Source organism: Arachis ipaensis, chromosome B2 (assembly GCF_059453495.1).
Source record: "Arachis ipaensis isolate K30076 ecotype BB chromosome B2, ASM5945349v1, whole genome shotgun sequence".
In the NCBI taxonomy this organism is placed as follows: domain Eukaryota; kingdom Viridiplantae; phylum Streptophyta; class Magnoliopsida; order Fabales; family Fabaceae; genus Arachis; species Arachis ipaensis.
This window is the reverse complement of record NC_142437.1, coordinates 21,989,162-22,002,956: the sequence shown is the minus strand read 5'-3', so window position 1 is coordinate 22,002,956 and position 13,795 is coordinate 21,989,162. Positions and strand designations below refer to the sequence as shown.

Here is a 13,795-nt window from a genome sequence, read left to right as displayed (position 1 = left end):
GAGAGGGAGTATCCCTTCTTCTATGCCTATGAATATTTCTTTAGCCAATTGGATATTACTTTTCTGTTTACTGCTTTCGAGACCGACTTGTTGTGGTCGTGTAACATTGCTCCATCCCAGCTTCATCTAAATTCCTGGGGTTTTATCAAGATATTTCAGTTGCTTTGCCAAGAGTTAGGCGTGATGCCTTCTCAAACTCTTTTCCTCTATCCTTTTGTTTCTGCCAAGCCTGGAGGTTTTTCCAAAAAGAAAGCTTCCTGGGTTTCTTTCAGGTCGGCCCAGGGGCATAAAATTTTTTCCATGTATGATGAGTCTTTTAAAGATTTTAAGAATTATTTCTTCCACGTTCGTGATGTTGAGGGGGCCCGCCCTTTTTTTTCTTGATGAAAATGATGAGCCTGCCTTTCCTCTAGAATGGCAAAAGAATGTGAGAGTGTCTCGCTATACATGGGAGATGTTTGACAAGGTTGAGCGAGCTTTTGTAATTGTTCTTGAAGATTTATGGGGGAAACCACCCTATCTTGATACAAAAAAGTTTTTGAGTGACCCGTCTTTGGTTCGAACTACTTTGGGTACTGTCCGACTTGTTTCTATACTTGTTTCTTAGTTTTGCTTCTTCTAGATTGTAACTCATCACTATGGTTGATTCTGTACTTTCAGAGATGTATAAAAATAATGATTCCATGAAGGCATACAAAAAGGCAAAGAAGGCTGCTGCTGCTCAAAATATCTCGGCCAAGGTGGCGGGAGAGGAATCTTCTCAAGTTCCAATGAAGCCGCCCGTGCCGAGTTCTCCTTGGCCGAAGAAGGTGATCCCCACTCCTCGAGTTCGTCTGGTTGACCTTCCACAGACTTCTGTCGCTACTTCTGGTGCTCCTCCCAACAAAAAACAAAAAACAATTGAGCCTTTCAACCTTGACGCTCCTGACTTTGATGCGGTGGAGTTTGTTGACCAACAGATCGGTCCTTATGGTGTCGTCCCTACTGACGACACCTCTCTCCTTCACCATTTGGACTTCATAACTCAGAGTAGCATCAAGATGGCCTATATGGGGGCTGCCCTATATCGGACTGCTCAAAATCTTCCTCTTCATGCCACCAAAGCCTTCATGGAGGAGGCCAAACAAGAGTTTGATCGGATGAAGGGCTTGGAGGAGGAGCTTGAGGTGAAAGTAGCCAAACTGGAGAAGGATCTGGAGAACGAGAAGGCTAGCTCACTTGCCCTGGTGGCCTCTGTAAGGTTGGCCGAGGACACTGCGTTGAGGCATAAGGACAGTTACGTCACATCTTATTTCGAGGTAATGCGTCTGAGGGAGGTGTTGGAGTTTGCCCGAGTTGACTACTCCGAGCTCCAAGGTCATCTTGTCGGCAGCGTAAATACTGCTTATGATAATTTAAAGGAGCAGGTTCAAGTTCTTGCTCCTGAGGTTGACCTTACTCTCTTCAGCTTGGACAACGTTGTAAGGGATGGTAAGATTGTCCCAGACGACCAGGATGATGATGACGTCGGGCCTCCCCCTCTACCTGCTGCTAAAGTGTCGACTTCTATAGCTCCTCCCGCTGGGATCATTCGTCTGGAGTCAGACCCCGATTGTCAAATTCTGAATAGGGACGACGGTACAGTGGATGCAGTGCCTCTCCAGGCTCGTCCTCCTTCACCTCAGACTGATGCTGCCGAGAAGTCTTATAATCTTAGCTGAATTTTCTTGGATATTTGTGTGGATAGCCCGACTTGTGGGCTTTTAAACTCTTTATTTTGTAGTCTTGAATATTATGCTGACTGTTGATACTCCTTTTGGTTTCTTGTTTAGCACCTTTTGATTTTGAAAAAACAACAAGTAGCTTTCAAGCTTTTTGGGCCTGACCCTGAGGTTTGTTATAATATTGTATTTTATATTATGCTTGTTTGCACTTGTCTTGACACCTTTCTGGGTTTTGAGAGTGTTAGAGCCTTGCTGCTCGGCCTCTTTGGATTGCTTTGTACTTATTGCTTGTAGCTTGAATCTTTTGAGGTTATGGATATGTGGGTCCAACTTGTATTTCGGTTTTTTTGCTTTTACTTGTATTTATTTCTAGCACTCCGTAACCAATTTCTTCACGTTGGTCCGCTTTCCAGTTATTTTTGTAATCTTCTTTCTTGGACCCTTGTCAGGTCTCTTTCCGGAACTACTTTTATAACTTATTTTTGGGAGACCGACTTCTTTGCGTCGTTCTTTCCGAGTTATTTTGTAATCCTCTTTCTTGGACCTTTGTCAGGTCTCTTTCAGGGATTACTTTTATAACTTGTTTTTTGTAGGAGACCGACTTCGTCAGGTCGATATCTTCTAAGTTATTTTGTAATCCTCTTTCTTGGACTTTTGTCAGGTCTCTTTCAGGGATTACTTTTATAACTTGTTTGTAGGAGGTCGACTTCTTTATGTCGTCCTCTTCTAAATTATTTTTTGTAATCCTCTTTCTTGGACCTTTGTCAGGTCTCTTTCAGGGATTACTTTTATAACTTGTTTTTTGTAGGAGACCGACTTCGTCACGTCGATCTCTTCTAAGTTATAGCAATTTCTCTTTTATAGGGTTGGCCAGACCTCTTTTCAGGGATTTGCTGATAACTTGGGTTGACTTGGTCCGACTTCTCAACGTCGGCCAGTCTTTTAGTTATTATTTAGCAATCCATAAGACCTCGTCAAGTTCTTTTTTCGGATCACTTTCGATAACTTCTTGCATTATTCTATGTTCATCTTTGCCAATTTGTAGAAGGTGGTTTCTATCTTTCTTTGGTCGACCGTTAGATGAATCGCATTTTCATCTTTATTGGTCTTTTATCTTGATCGTGCAGTGAATCTGTTTTTCACTTTCTGCCAATCTATTGCTTTATAATCGGACGATGAATGCTTCAGATTAATGCGTCTTGAGAATTTGTAGAATATCTAAAATATATTTTATTCAAAAGAAAGTGCAAATATATACATGTTGGAGTTTTTTATCCTTTTAAGTCGGATAATTTCTGGATCTCAACTTGGTGCCTCATTAAAAAATCTTTTCAGGAAAAAGAGTGCATCCTATGATGAGATCTTTTATCTTCTCTAGCTACAGTACCTTCTTAGGTTGCAGGCGTGCCACAATCTGGGAAGCTCTCGTCCATCGAGTTCAGACAGTCTGTAGTAGCCCTTCCCAAGTACTTCTATGACTCGGTAGGGTCCTTTCCAGTTTGCTGAACTTTCCTTCTCCGGGTCGAGTTGTTCCAATATCATTTCGGATTAGGATGAGATCATTCTCCGCGAAACCTCTTGGCACTACCTTTTGATTATATCTTGAAGCCATTCGGCGCTTTAGCGCTTCTTCCCTGATTCGAGCTCTTTCTTGGATTTCTGGAAGTAGGTCGAGCTCTTCTCTTTGAAGTTGAGAGTTGGCTTCTTCATTGTAGTGGACTACTCTAGGCGACCCTTCCTCGACTTCTACTGGGATCATTGCCTCCACTCCGTACGCTAATCGAAACGGTGATTCGTTTGTGGTGGAATGTGGCGTAGTTCGATATGCCCATAGGACCTGTGGAAGTTCTTCAGCCCAAGCTCCCTTCGCATCTTGCAGTCTCCATTTCAACCCAGCCAATATGACTTTGTTGGCAGCTTCGGCTTGCCCATTGGCTTGAGGATGTTCGACGGAGGTGAACTGGTGCTTTATGTTCAAGTCGGCTACTAATTTTCTGAAGCCTGCATCTGTGAATTGAGTGCCATTGTCTGTGGTGATGGAGTATGGAACCCCGAACCTCGTGACAATGTTCCTATATAGGAATTTCTGGCTTCTTTGAGCAGTGGCGTTGGCTAGGGGCTCTGCCTTAATCCACTTTGTGAAATAGTCTACTCTGACTATGAGGAATTTGACTTGTCCTGATCCCTGGGAAAAGGGTCCGAGAAGATCGTGTCCCCATTTTGCAAATGGCCAAGGCGAAGTTACGTTGATGAGCTCTTCTGGCAGGGCGATGTGAAAGTTGGTATGTTTCTGGCATGGGGGACATGTCTTTACAAATTTTGTAGCTTCTTTTTGTAGAGTTGGCCAGTAAAATCCCGCCCGAAGTACTTTTTGGTGAGAGCTTGTGCCCCGAGATGATTGCCACAAATGCCGATGTGTACTTCCTCTAAAACTTCCCTTGTGTTAGAGGTCGGCACACATTTTAACAATGGTATTGAAATCCCTCTTTTGTATAGGGTGTTGTTTATGATAGTATAGTACTGTGCCTCCCGCTTTAATCTCTTTGCCTCCTTTTCATCTGTGGGGAGTGTTTCTGTTTTGAGGTAATTAATTATGGGGTTCATCCATCCTTGATTCTGACCTGTTATGGCTAGGACTTTTTTTGCTTCTGAGATTGACAGGTTCTGTAGCATTTCCTGGATGAGGCTTCTATTGTTGCCCCCTGGTTTGGTGCTGGCTAGCTTTGAGAGTGCATCAGCTCGGGCATTTTGTTCGCGGGGTATGTGGCAGATCTTATATTCTCCGAGTTGTCCGAGCTGTTCCTTGGTTTTATCCAAATACTTTTTCATGGTGGGATCTTTGGCTTGATAGCTCCCTGTTATTTGTGAGGTGACTACTTATGAATCGCTGAAGATGTTGAGTTTTTGAGCTCCAACCTCCTTAGTTAGCTTCAAACCAGCTAGTAACGCTTCATATTCTGCCTGGTTGTTTGAAGCCGGGAACCCAAATTTAAGGAAAAGCTCAACTTGGGTTCCTTGGTTGCTTTCTATTATCACACCTGCGCCGCTTCCAGTCTTATTCGAGGACCCGTCCACGTAGAGATTCTATTCTGTGGGGGTTTCCAGGGTATCTGTGAATTCTGCAATGAAGTTGGCCAAGTATTGCGATTTGATGGCTGTCCGAGCTTCATATTGGAGGTCGAACTCGGATAACTCGACTGCCCATTGTAAAATTCTGCCTGCTAAATCTGTTTTCTGCAATATCCCTTTTATGGGCTGGTCGGTTTGAACCTTAATGGTGTGAGCCTGAAAGTACGGGCGAAGTCGTCGAGATGTCATTATGAGAGCATAGGCAAACTTTTCTATTTTTTGGTAGTTCAGCTCAGATCCCTGCAGCACTTTACTAATGAAGTATACAGGTTGTTGCCCTTTGTCGTCCTCTCGAACTAGTGCTGAGGCTACTGCCCGACTTCCTACTGCAAGGTACAATACGAGTGGTTCTTCCTTTCGTGGTTGAGTTAGGATAGGTGGTCGTCCCAGGAAACTTTTGAAATCCTGGAAGGCTTGCTCGCATTCTATTGTCCATTTGAAGTTCTTTCCTTTCCTTAGAGTGGCATAGAAAGGAAGGGATCTTATCGCTGATTCCGCTAAGAACCTGGACAAGGCTGCCAACCTCCCATTGAGTTGTTGTACTTCTTTGACACAAGTTAGGCTCTTCATGTTGAGTATGGCCTAGCATTTATCCGGATTTGCCTCAATTCCTCTTTGTGTGAGCATAAAACCCAAGAACTTGCCTGCTTCTACTGCAAAAGTGCATTTTGCCGGATTGAGGCACATGTCATGCTTCCTTTTAGTGTCGAACACTTGGGCCAGGTTGGACAATAATGTCTCTTTAACATGTCGTCCACGTAGACTTCCATGATTTTTCCGATATGATCTGAAAAGACCTTATTCATTAGCCTTTGATAAGTAGCTCCCGCATTCTTGAGACCGAAAGGCATTACAATGTAGCAGTAATTCGCTTTTGATGTTAAAAAAGAGGTCTTTTCTTGATCTGGTGGATACATGTAGATTTGGTTGTATCCCGAATATGCATCCATAAACGAGAGGTATCTATATCCGGATGAAGCATCTACTAGGGCGTCGATACTTGGGAGTGGGTAAGGATCTTTTGGGCAAGCTTTGTTGAGATCGGTGTAGTCGGTGCACATTCGGCACTTTCCATTTGATTTTTTCACCAAGACGACGTTAGCTAGCCATAGTGGGTACTTGACTTCTCTTATAAATCCTGCCTCCAGTAGTGCTTGTACCTGTTCTTCCACAGCTTGGGATCGTTCTGGCCCAAGTTTTCTTCGTCTCTGCTGTACCGGCCGAGATCCTGGATAGACCGCCAACTTGTGACACATTAGCTTGGGGTCTATGCCTGCATGTCTGCAGCTTTCCATGCGAAGAGATCGACATTATCTCGTAAAAAATGTACTAGTAATTCTTTTACATCTCCCGTCAGGATCGTGCCAATATTAGTTGTTTTGTCTGAGGTGTCTCCGATCTGAACTTTCTTTACTTCACCCTCGGGCTGCGGACGGAGTTATTCACGTCTCTGAATTCTACCAAGCTCAATTGTATGGAACTCTTCTCCTCTGCCTCTGAGGTTTAGACTTTCGTTATAACAGCGGCATGCCGTCTTTTGATCTGCTTTTATTGTAGCTATCCCTTCTGTAGTTGGGAATTTCATGCATAGATGTGGAGTTGAGACTATTGCGCCGAGTTGATTTAGTGTTGTCCGACCTATTAGGGCGTTGTAGGATGAACTCACATCGACCACGATGTAGTCTATCTTGAGTGTTCTGGATTGGTTTCCTTTTTCGAAGGTTGTATGTAGTGACACGTATCCCAGTGGTTGTACTGGGGTATCTCCCAGTCCGAATAGGCTGTTCGGGTATGCTCTAAGATCCTTTTCTTCTAAGCCGAGCTTGTCGAAGGCAATTTTGAATAAGATATCGGCGGAGCTCCCTTCGTCTATTAATGTGCGGTGGATATTGGCATTTGCCAGTATAACGGTGATGACCATGGGATCGTCGTGTCCTGAGATGACTCCAGATGCATTTTCTTTGGTGAATGTGATTGCAGGGATGTCGGGTGCTTCCTCCTTCCCTTCGACATGATATACTTCTTTGAGATATCTTTTGCGAGATGACTTGGAGATTCCTCCTCCTGCAAATCTGCCGTGTATCATGTGGACCTGTCTTTCTGGTGTACGAGGTGATCGCTCGGTTCGTCCGACATCTTCATCCCTTCTTCTCTTTCTTTGCTCATCATCTCGGGTGGCCAGAAACCGATCTAGTTTTTCTTCTCTCACTAATTTTTCTATGACATTTTTTAAGTCGAAACATTCGTTGGTGGAATGCCCTTGAACTCGATGATATTCACAGTATTCGTTCCGATTTCCTCCTTCTCTTTTTCCTTTGAGTGGTCGAGCTGGGGGTATCTTTTCTGTGTTACAGACTTCTTTGTAAATATCCACAAGGGACACCCGAAGAAGGGTGTAATTATGATATTTTTTATTTTTTTCCCCCGTTCGATCTTCCTTCCTCTTGGATTCTTTATTTTTATCTCGGTAGGCAAAACCGGATCTCGAGGCTTCTCCAAGTCAGCAATTTTCTTCCATGTTGATGTACTTCTCCGTCTGTTCTTGCACCTCGTCCAGAGATGTGGGGTATTTCTTTGAAGTAGATTGGCTAAAAGGTCCCTCCCGTAAGCCGTTGATAAGGCCCATGATCGTGGCCTCTGTTGGTAAGCTTTGTATGTCTAGGCATGTTCTGTTGAATCTTTTCATGTAGTTACGAAGACTTTCCCGATCTCCTTGCTTGATTCCTAATAGGCTGGGGGCGTGCTTAGTCTTGTCTTTTTGGATGGAGAATCTGGCCAGAAATTTTTTGGCTAGGTCATCAAAGCTTGAGATGGACTTAGGAGGTAAATTGTCGAACCATCTGATCGCTGTCTTCGTGAGAGTTGTTGGAAAAGCTTTGCAGCGAACAGCGTCTGAGGCATCGGTGAGGTACATTCTGCTTCTGAAGTTGCTGAGGTGATGGTTGGAATCTATAGTGCCTAATGCACGGAAACTTGTCTCTCAACAAATTCCCCTCGGCAAGTATACCGAATTGTCGTCAAGTAAAAACTCACAATAGAGTGAGGTCGAATCCCACAGGGATTGATTGGTCAATCAACTTTAATTAGAGGAATGTTCTAGTTGAGCTAAGCAGAATTTAATGTGAGAGTTGAAGGAAATTAAATGGCGGGAAAGTAAATAGCAGAGAATGTAAATACTGGAAATAAAGAGCTGAATGTAAATGGCGGAATGTAAATTGCAAAATGTTAAATGGGGATTTGGGAAGATGATCATAAAAGTAAATTGCAGAAATTAAAGAGAATGGGTGAGATAGGAAATGAGGAGTTCATTGCGCTCAGGAGATATTGTATTCTCTGGATCAAGTTCATCTTCATCTCTTCCTCAATCAATGCATTCATTGATCTCCTTGGCAATCTTAAGTGATTGAATTCCAATTCCTTGGTAATTCAATCTCTCAAATCTTGATCAATAGCCAATTCCTTGGTCTAATTGCTCATGAGAAGAGATGAAGTGTGGTCACTGATTATACCACATGTATTTCCAAATCAAAATGTTGGTAGGATTATATGTCACTATATCCATCCAAACCCCAATTTGGTCCCACATGAGAAAGCATTTCTAGTATGATCTCTTCATTCCTCTTCCAAGGTTCCGAAGAGATCCAAGTATGAATAGCTTCTTTTCTAAGATAACTACCCAATTGGATGAAGATTGAAAGCTTTCTAGTAAAATCAAGAGAAAAGAAAGAGGAAGAATAATGAAAACTGTTAGTGATCCATCAAATTACAACAGAGCTCCCTAACCCAATGAAAGGGGTTTAGTTATTCATAGCTCTCGGAATGGAAAACGAAGATGGAGAATGCATTTTGAAAGTAAAACTAGAAGTTGCAGAGAAAGTAAAATTCTATAGAGAGTAGTTCTCCTAAGCCCAAAAAGCTTTCTCTCTAGTTCAAAACTACTCCTATTTATCCTACTCTTCTGATCTTCTAATTGGCTCTTCAAGTTTTGGATATGGGCCTTTGGATCTTAAGTTGAAGCAGTTATCATCTTTAGTGGGCTCAGCTTCACTTGTAGAGAAAGTGTGCAGTAGGCATGGACTTTAGCTTAGGACGTTAGTGGTGTTAACGTTAAGTGAAAGTATGAGGTCGAGAACGTTAGTGACAATCACCTTTTTCACTAACGTTCCTAACCCAAAATGGTCCACATTAACTTCAACATTAGTGACACTAACGTGACCACTAACGTTGCCTCTTGGCCCTTTACAAACGTTATTGGGGTTTACCTTTCCCAATAATGTTGAGAGTACCCCTTTCTCCCTACGTTAGAGTTCACGTTAGTATAGTTAACGTGACCTTTAACGTAGGCTTGCCAAATCTTCGAGAGCGTTAGTGACACTTACCTTTGTCACTAACACTCCAAACACCCTTCTTCCCACGTTAGAGTTCACGTTACTTAGGTTAACGTGACTTCTAACGTGGTAGTGATAGCCATCTCCAACGTTAGTGACAAAGGTGAGTGTCACTAACGTTGGTTCATCAATCCTTTCCTCCACGTTAGCTTCCACGTTAGTGCAATTAACATGGCAACTAACGTGGTTAATGGTGGCTTAGTCCAACGTTAGTGACAAAGGTGAGTGTCACTAACGTTGGCACTTCTTTCCTTCCACGTTAGAGTTCACGTTAATGCACTTAACGTGACTCTTAACGTGGCTAGGTGTGCCCCCCTTTTCCAACGTTAGTGGCATTCACTTTTACCACTAACGTTGGAGTTTTACTTCTCTTCTACGTTAGCTTCCATGTTAACGTAGTTAACGTGGCAACTAACATGGGCTATGATGGCTCATGCAGGCGTTATTGGCGATCACTTTTCTCATTAACGTTGCAAGCTATCCTTCATTCCACGTTAATTGTCACGTTAGTTAGACTAACGTGGCTATTAACGTGGCATCTTCCTTGCTTCCTTTGTCCTGAAATCAAGCAAATAAAGTGCATCAAAGCTAGGTTCTAACCCATGATATCATGCATCATTCATTTTATCATTCAATTCATGCATAATTCTCATGAAATCATATAAAATTCACAATGTTTGCTTGAATCAAGATGTAAGTGAAATTCTAACAAAAACTTGCTTATTTCCTAAGAAAATGCATGAAACTACCCTAAAACAGTAAAGAAAAGGTCAGTAAAACTGGCCAAAATGCCCTGGCATCACAACACCAAACTTAAAGCTTGCTTGTCCCTAAGCATGTACTGGAACAAGAGAATGATGAATGAAATGACAAGAGAAATGAATCATTATTGTGGAAGTCATGTTCTTGGTTTTATGGAGTTTCATGCATAGCAACTTAGGTTCATTCCTTTATTGGCTTTCAGACCTTTATCATGCCCTGGAATACTCACTTGATTGCACCCTTTGAGACTTTTATTTATTAATCCCTTTGTATTTTCAAGGTTTATTGCATCCTTAGGCTAAGTGTTCTGTGAGGGGGTGACTTTTTAAAATAAGCTTTCAGCCAACACTCCCGAATCAGTTGGTTCAAGGTGCTAGGTGTTGAAACACCCCTAAGGACTTACTCCCTCAAGTCTCTCTCCCCCATACATGCACACCACAGGCACATGGTTTGTTATTTTCTTTCCTTGAGGCCTTGGTGTCCAGCACCTCTTTGGGTTACTAAATATTCTGTAGCAAGGTTGCTCTTGATAGTGGGTTTTCAGTTGATAATCCCGGGTTAGTTAGACTAAGTTACCAAGTGATGAAGCACTCCTAAGAACTTATTCATCCAAGCAGATCCTTGGTACAAGAGCACCACAAACACATCCCTCAAGATTCAAGCCCTTGGTGCCTAGCCTTATTTCTTATTACTTTTCTTTCTTTTTTAACTCTTATTGTTCTTTTCCTTTTTCTTATTAGGATCTTGTTAATTAACTGGTCTCATGGGGTGTGCTTCAAGCATATGACTTCAGGACAGATAGTTGCCTTCCTACCTTGTTGGTGAACCAACTTAGCTAAGTAATTACTACACCACAAGTTTAGGAACCTACTCCACAATATGAACTTCACTCTGGTCTTTCATAGCATACATTCTCTTTTTATTTGATTCAAAAGGACAAGCATACAAGCAAGTATGGTGAAAATGCAGCAGGTAACTTGGACTAGCAAGCATAGACCTAAGCAATGAAAACTTAAAGGCAGAATTTAAAATCCTAAACTATTATGGAAGCATGTTCTATTTCATACATGATTTTCCTTATTTAAAAACTTGAAAAAGATGGAACAAAGGGGGAACTCCACCACCTTTTACTCATGGGGTTGCTCATGCTCTCCCTCTTATTTGTCCCCTTTGTGTTTTTCTTGAGTGCTTGAACTCCCACTTCCCTTGCCTTTTCCAATCAACTTTTTCCAGAAGCCAGCATCTTCCATCTTCTTTTTCAATGTTTCCTTCTGCTATTTCACCTTCCTTTCCTCTTGTTCTGTTAGCTCTTTTTGGACTGCATCATACCTAGGGATTGCAGAGTGCAGATTATGCATATGACCAGACATATAGTTCAACTTGGCTTGAGTGTTTATATTGAACTCCTCCCTATGTAGTTGTCGTCCTTCATTAAGTACGCTGAACTTATTGAATGCCTTTGTCTGAGCTAGCTGACGTTGGTTGAGTTCTTAAAGGCGTTTGTCTTGACGCTCTTGCCTTTCAGTCACTTGATTGATGGCTTGAGTGAGCTGGGAGTAGTGTTCCATTTGTTGTTTCTGCCACTCCCCTTGTTGATTCATCCAATTAGACAGGAGTTCTTTTTGACGATCCATCCTCTGGGATTGAATGTGTAGTTGTTGTTCTTGCCCTTCCATATATCTCCTTGCCAAGTCCTCAATGGCTCCTTTAATGTGGCCCAGATTTATATTGGTTGGATCATAGTACTCTTCTTGCTGGTATTCTTCCTGATGGGATTCTTCTTGGTGAGGTCCTTCTTGTGATGTTCTTTTCCCTATTTGAGGCCTTCTTTGTTGTTGGGCGGGTGCCACATAAGTTATACGCTGGTGTGTAACCATTCGTCCGGGGTTTACCCAAGTTGGATTGCTGTCCTCGAAGACTACTTTGGCTTTTGTACACAGCCTAAGGATAGTACTAGGGTACCAAAGTCTAGCACCTGAATTATTCTTCTCGGCTGATTCTTGAATCTCCTCAGCTATAATTTCGTGCACATTGATGCCTCCACCCTTTATTAAGCAATGTACCATAGTAGCTCGAGTAATGTTGACCTTAGAATTGTTTGCGGCTGGGAGGATAGATCTCCTCACGAGCTCAAACCATCCCTTAGCTTCCGGGATGAGGTCTCCTCTCCTGATGAAGGGTCTCCTATCCGAATACCTTTCCCAGTCAGATTCTATAACACACATATCGTTCACAATCTCTTCAAGTTCATCATCGTCGGGGCCATTACTTATTCTCACATGATAACTGGGTTCATCAAAATGTGGCGATTTCAGCTGAAGAATCCTTGTTATGGCATTGGGGCTGAAGTCCACCTCTGTTCCTCTCACATAACTTTTGAAGGTGGGGGCCTTGGTTTTGTCTTCTCTGACCACATTTGTATAGAACTCCTTAATGAGGTTTGCATTTATCTTTGCTTCTGGGTTTGTGAGCCTTTGCCAATCCCTTTGTTCAATCTTCTCTCGAATCTGTGGGCACTCATCCTCATTGAACTAGAATGTTAATTCAAGCAATATCTTTTTGAGCTTTATCCGTTCAAATTTGAGTCCATGGAATGCAATTTTAAATCTCCCTTCATCGAAGGGGACACTCTCCACCGGTTCCTGCCACTTTTGCCTCTTGGAGCTTGATGATGCCATAAGTGATTTTTGAGATGTGAAGGTGTAAAGGGTGTGGATAATTGGCTTCGGTCGGTTAAGATGGGGTGTAGTGAAAGGAATGGGTGAGAGTGTTTTTGATGGGTAAAAGGAAGTTGGGTAAGAATCTCTTATATAGAGAAATGATGAGTAGATGAAAGGTGTGGATTGAATGTGTAGGCTTATGATGAGCGGATGGGGTGTAGTATGGGATGGGCACAAGGATCATCAACTTTATGAAGGGGGGTTGGTTCGATTTCCAAGCGTGTCATTCTTTCAATGTTGCATGGCAACATTTCCCAATGCATTCCCCTTGAAAACACGTGTATAGTCCTCTTCTTTTTGAAGTGGCCGAAAATTCCTCCTTCAATTTTCCCATCAATTTTCCTACAAAACAAAAGGGATGTGATTAATGAAATTGTGGGAAGTGGCGGCAAAATTTAAAAGAAAAGAAAGAGTAACTACTTTTTAAAATTTTTGTTTTTAACTCACTAAGTGCTATTCATGAGTGCAAATCAATTGACTAATTGAATGTCCATGTATGCAACATTGGTGACACCAAACTTAATTTGTGGCCATGTAGTGTAAAAGGAATTGTTCAAGGTGCTAAGAGTGACGTGCTATGAGTTGCATTCATGTTCTCTTAGCATGCCTTGAACACCAAACTTGTCCTCCACTATATGTTGCATAAAAAAATTCATTCAAGGATATGTCAAAGCTGATTTGGAATTCATGAACCTTGCATTATTAATTACTTTAAAAGCATATAAAACATGGGTTGCCTCCCATGAAGCGCTTCTTTAGCGTCACTAGCTTGACGTTCTGCCCTTTGTCAGGGTGGTTGGTAATGCTTCAGATCTTCATCTCTTGCAGTAAACCTATATCCATTGGCTTCATCAAGGATCTCTACATGCTCTAGGGAGAGAACTTTGTTGATGGTGAAGACTTTAGGTAGCTGAGATGGGATGGTGGGGAGATGAGGTGGGATAATTGAGAAATAAGCTGAGATCACTTTATCCCCTGGAGAGAAATCCTCTGTGGAATCTTCTTGTTCCTCCATCCCCTTGGTGCCTTCTTCTTTGTTCCTTTTGATGTTGCCCTGTTCTTTGTGACCTCTTCTTTCAAGGAAATTTTGTTG

The 13,795-nt window shown here is 42.2% G+C and overlaps 1 protein-coding gene across 1 annotated transcript; it reads left to right on the top strand.

The window, feature by feature from the left end:
* Positions 1-454: 454 nt before the first annotated feature.
* LOC148573275 (uncharacterized) lies at positions 455-1,700 on the top strand. The gene is made up of 2 exons (XM_088504551.1): positions 455-572; positions 661-1,700. Exons 1-2 carry the CDS (start codon positions 455-457, stop codon positions 1,698-1,700), a joined length of 1,158 nt encoding a protein of 385 aa, XP_088360677.1.
* The last annotated feature ends 12,095 nt before the right edge of the window (positions 1,701-13,795 follow it).

Coding starts and splice junctions, on each gene's coding strand:
- LOC148573275 (XM_088504551.1), top strand. CDS start 455: ATGTTTGACAAGGTTGAGCGAGCTTTTGTAATTGTTCTTGAAGATTTA. Junction 573..660: donor TTTGGTTCGAACTACTTTGG/GTACTGTCCGAC, acceptor CTGTACTTTCAG/AGATGTATAAAAATAATGAT.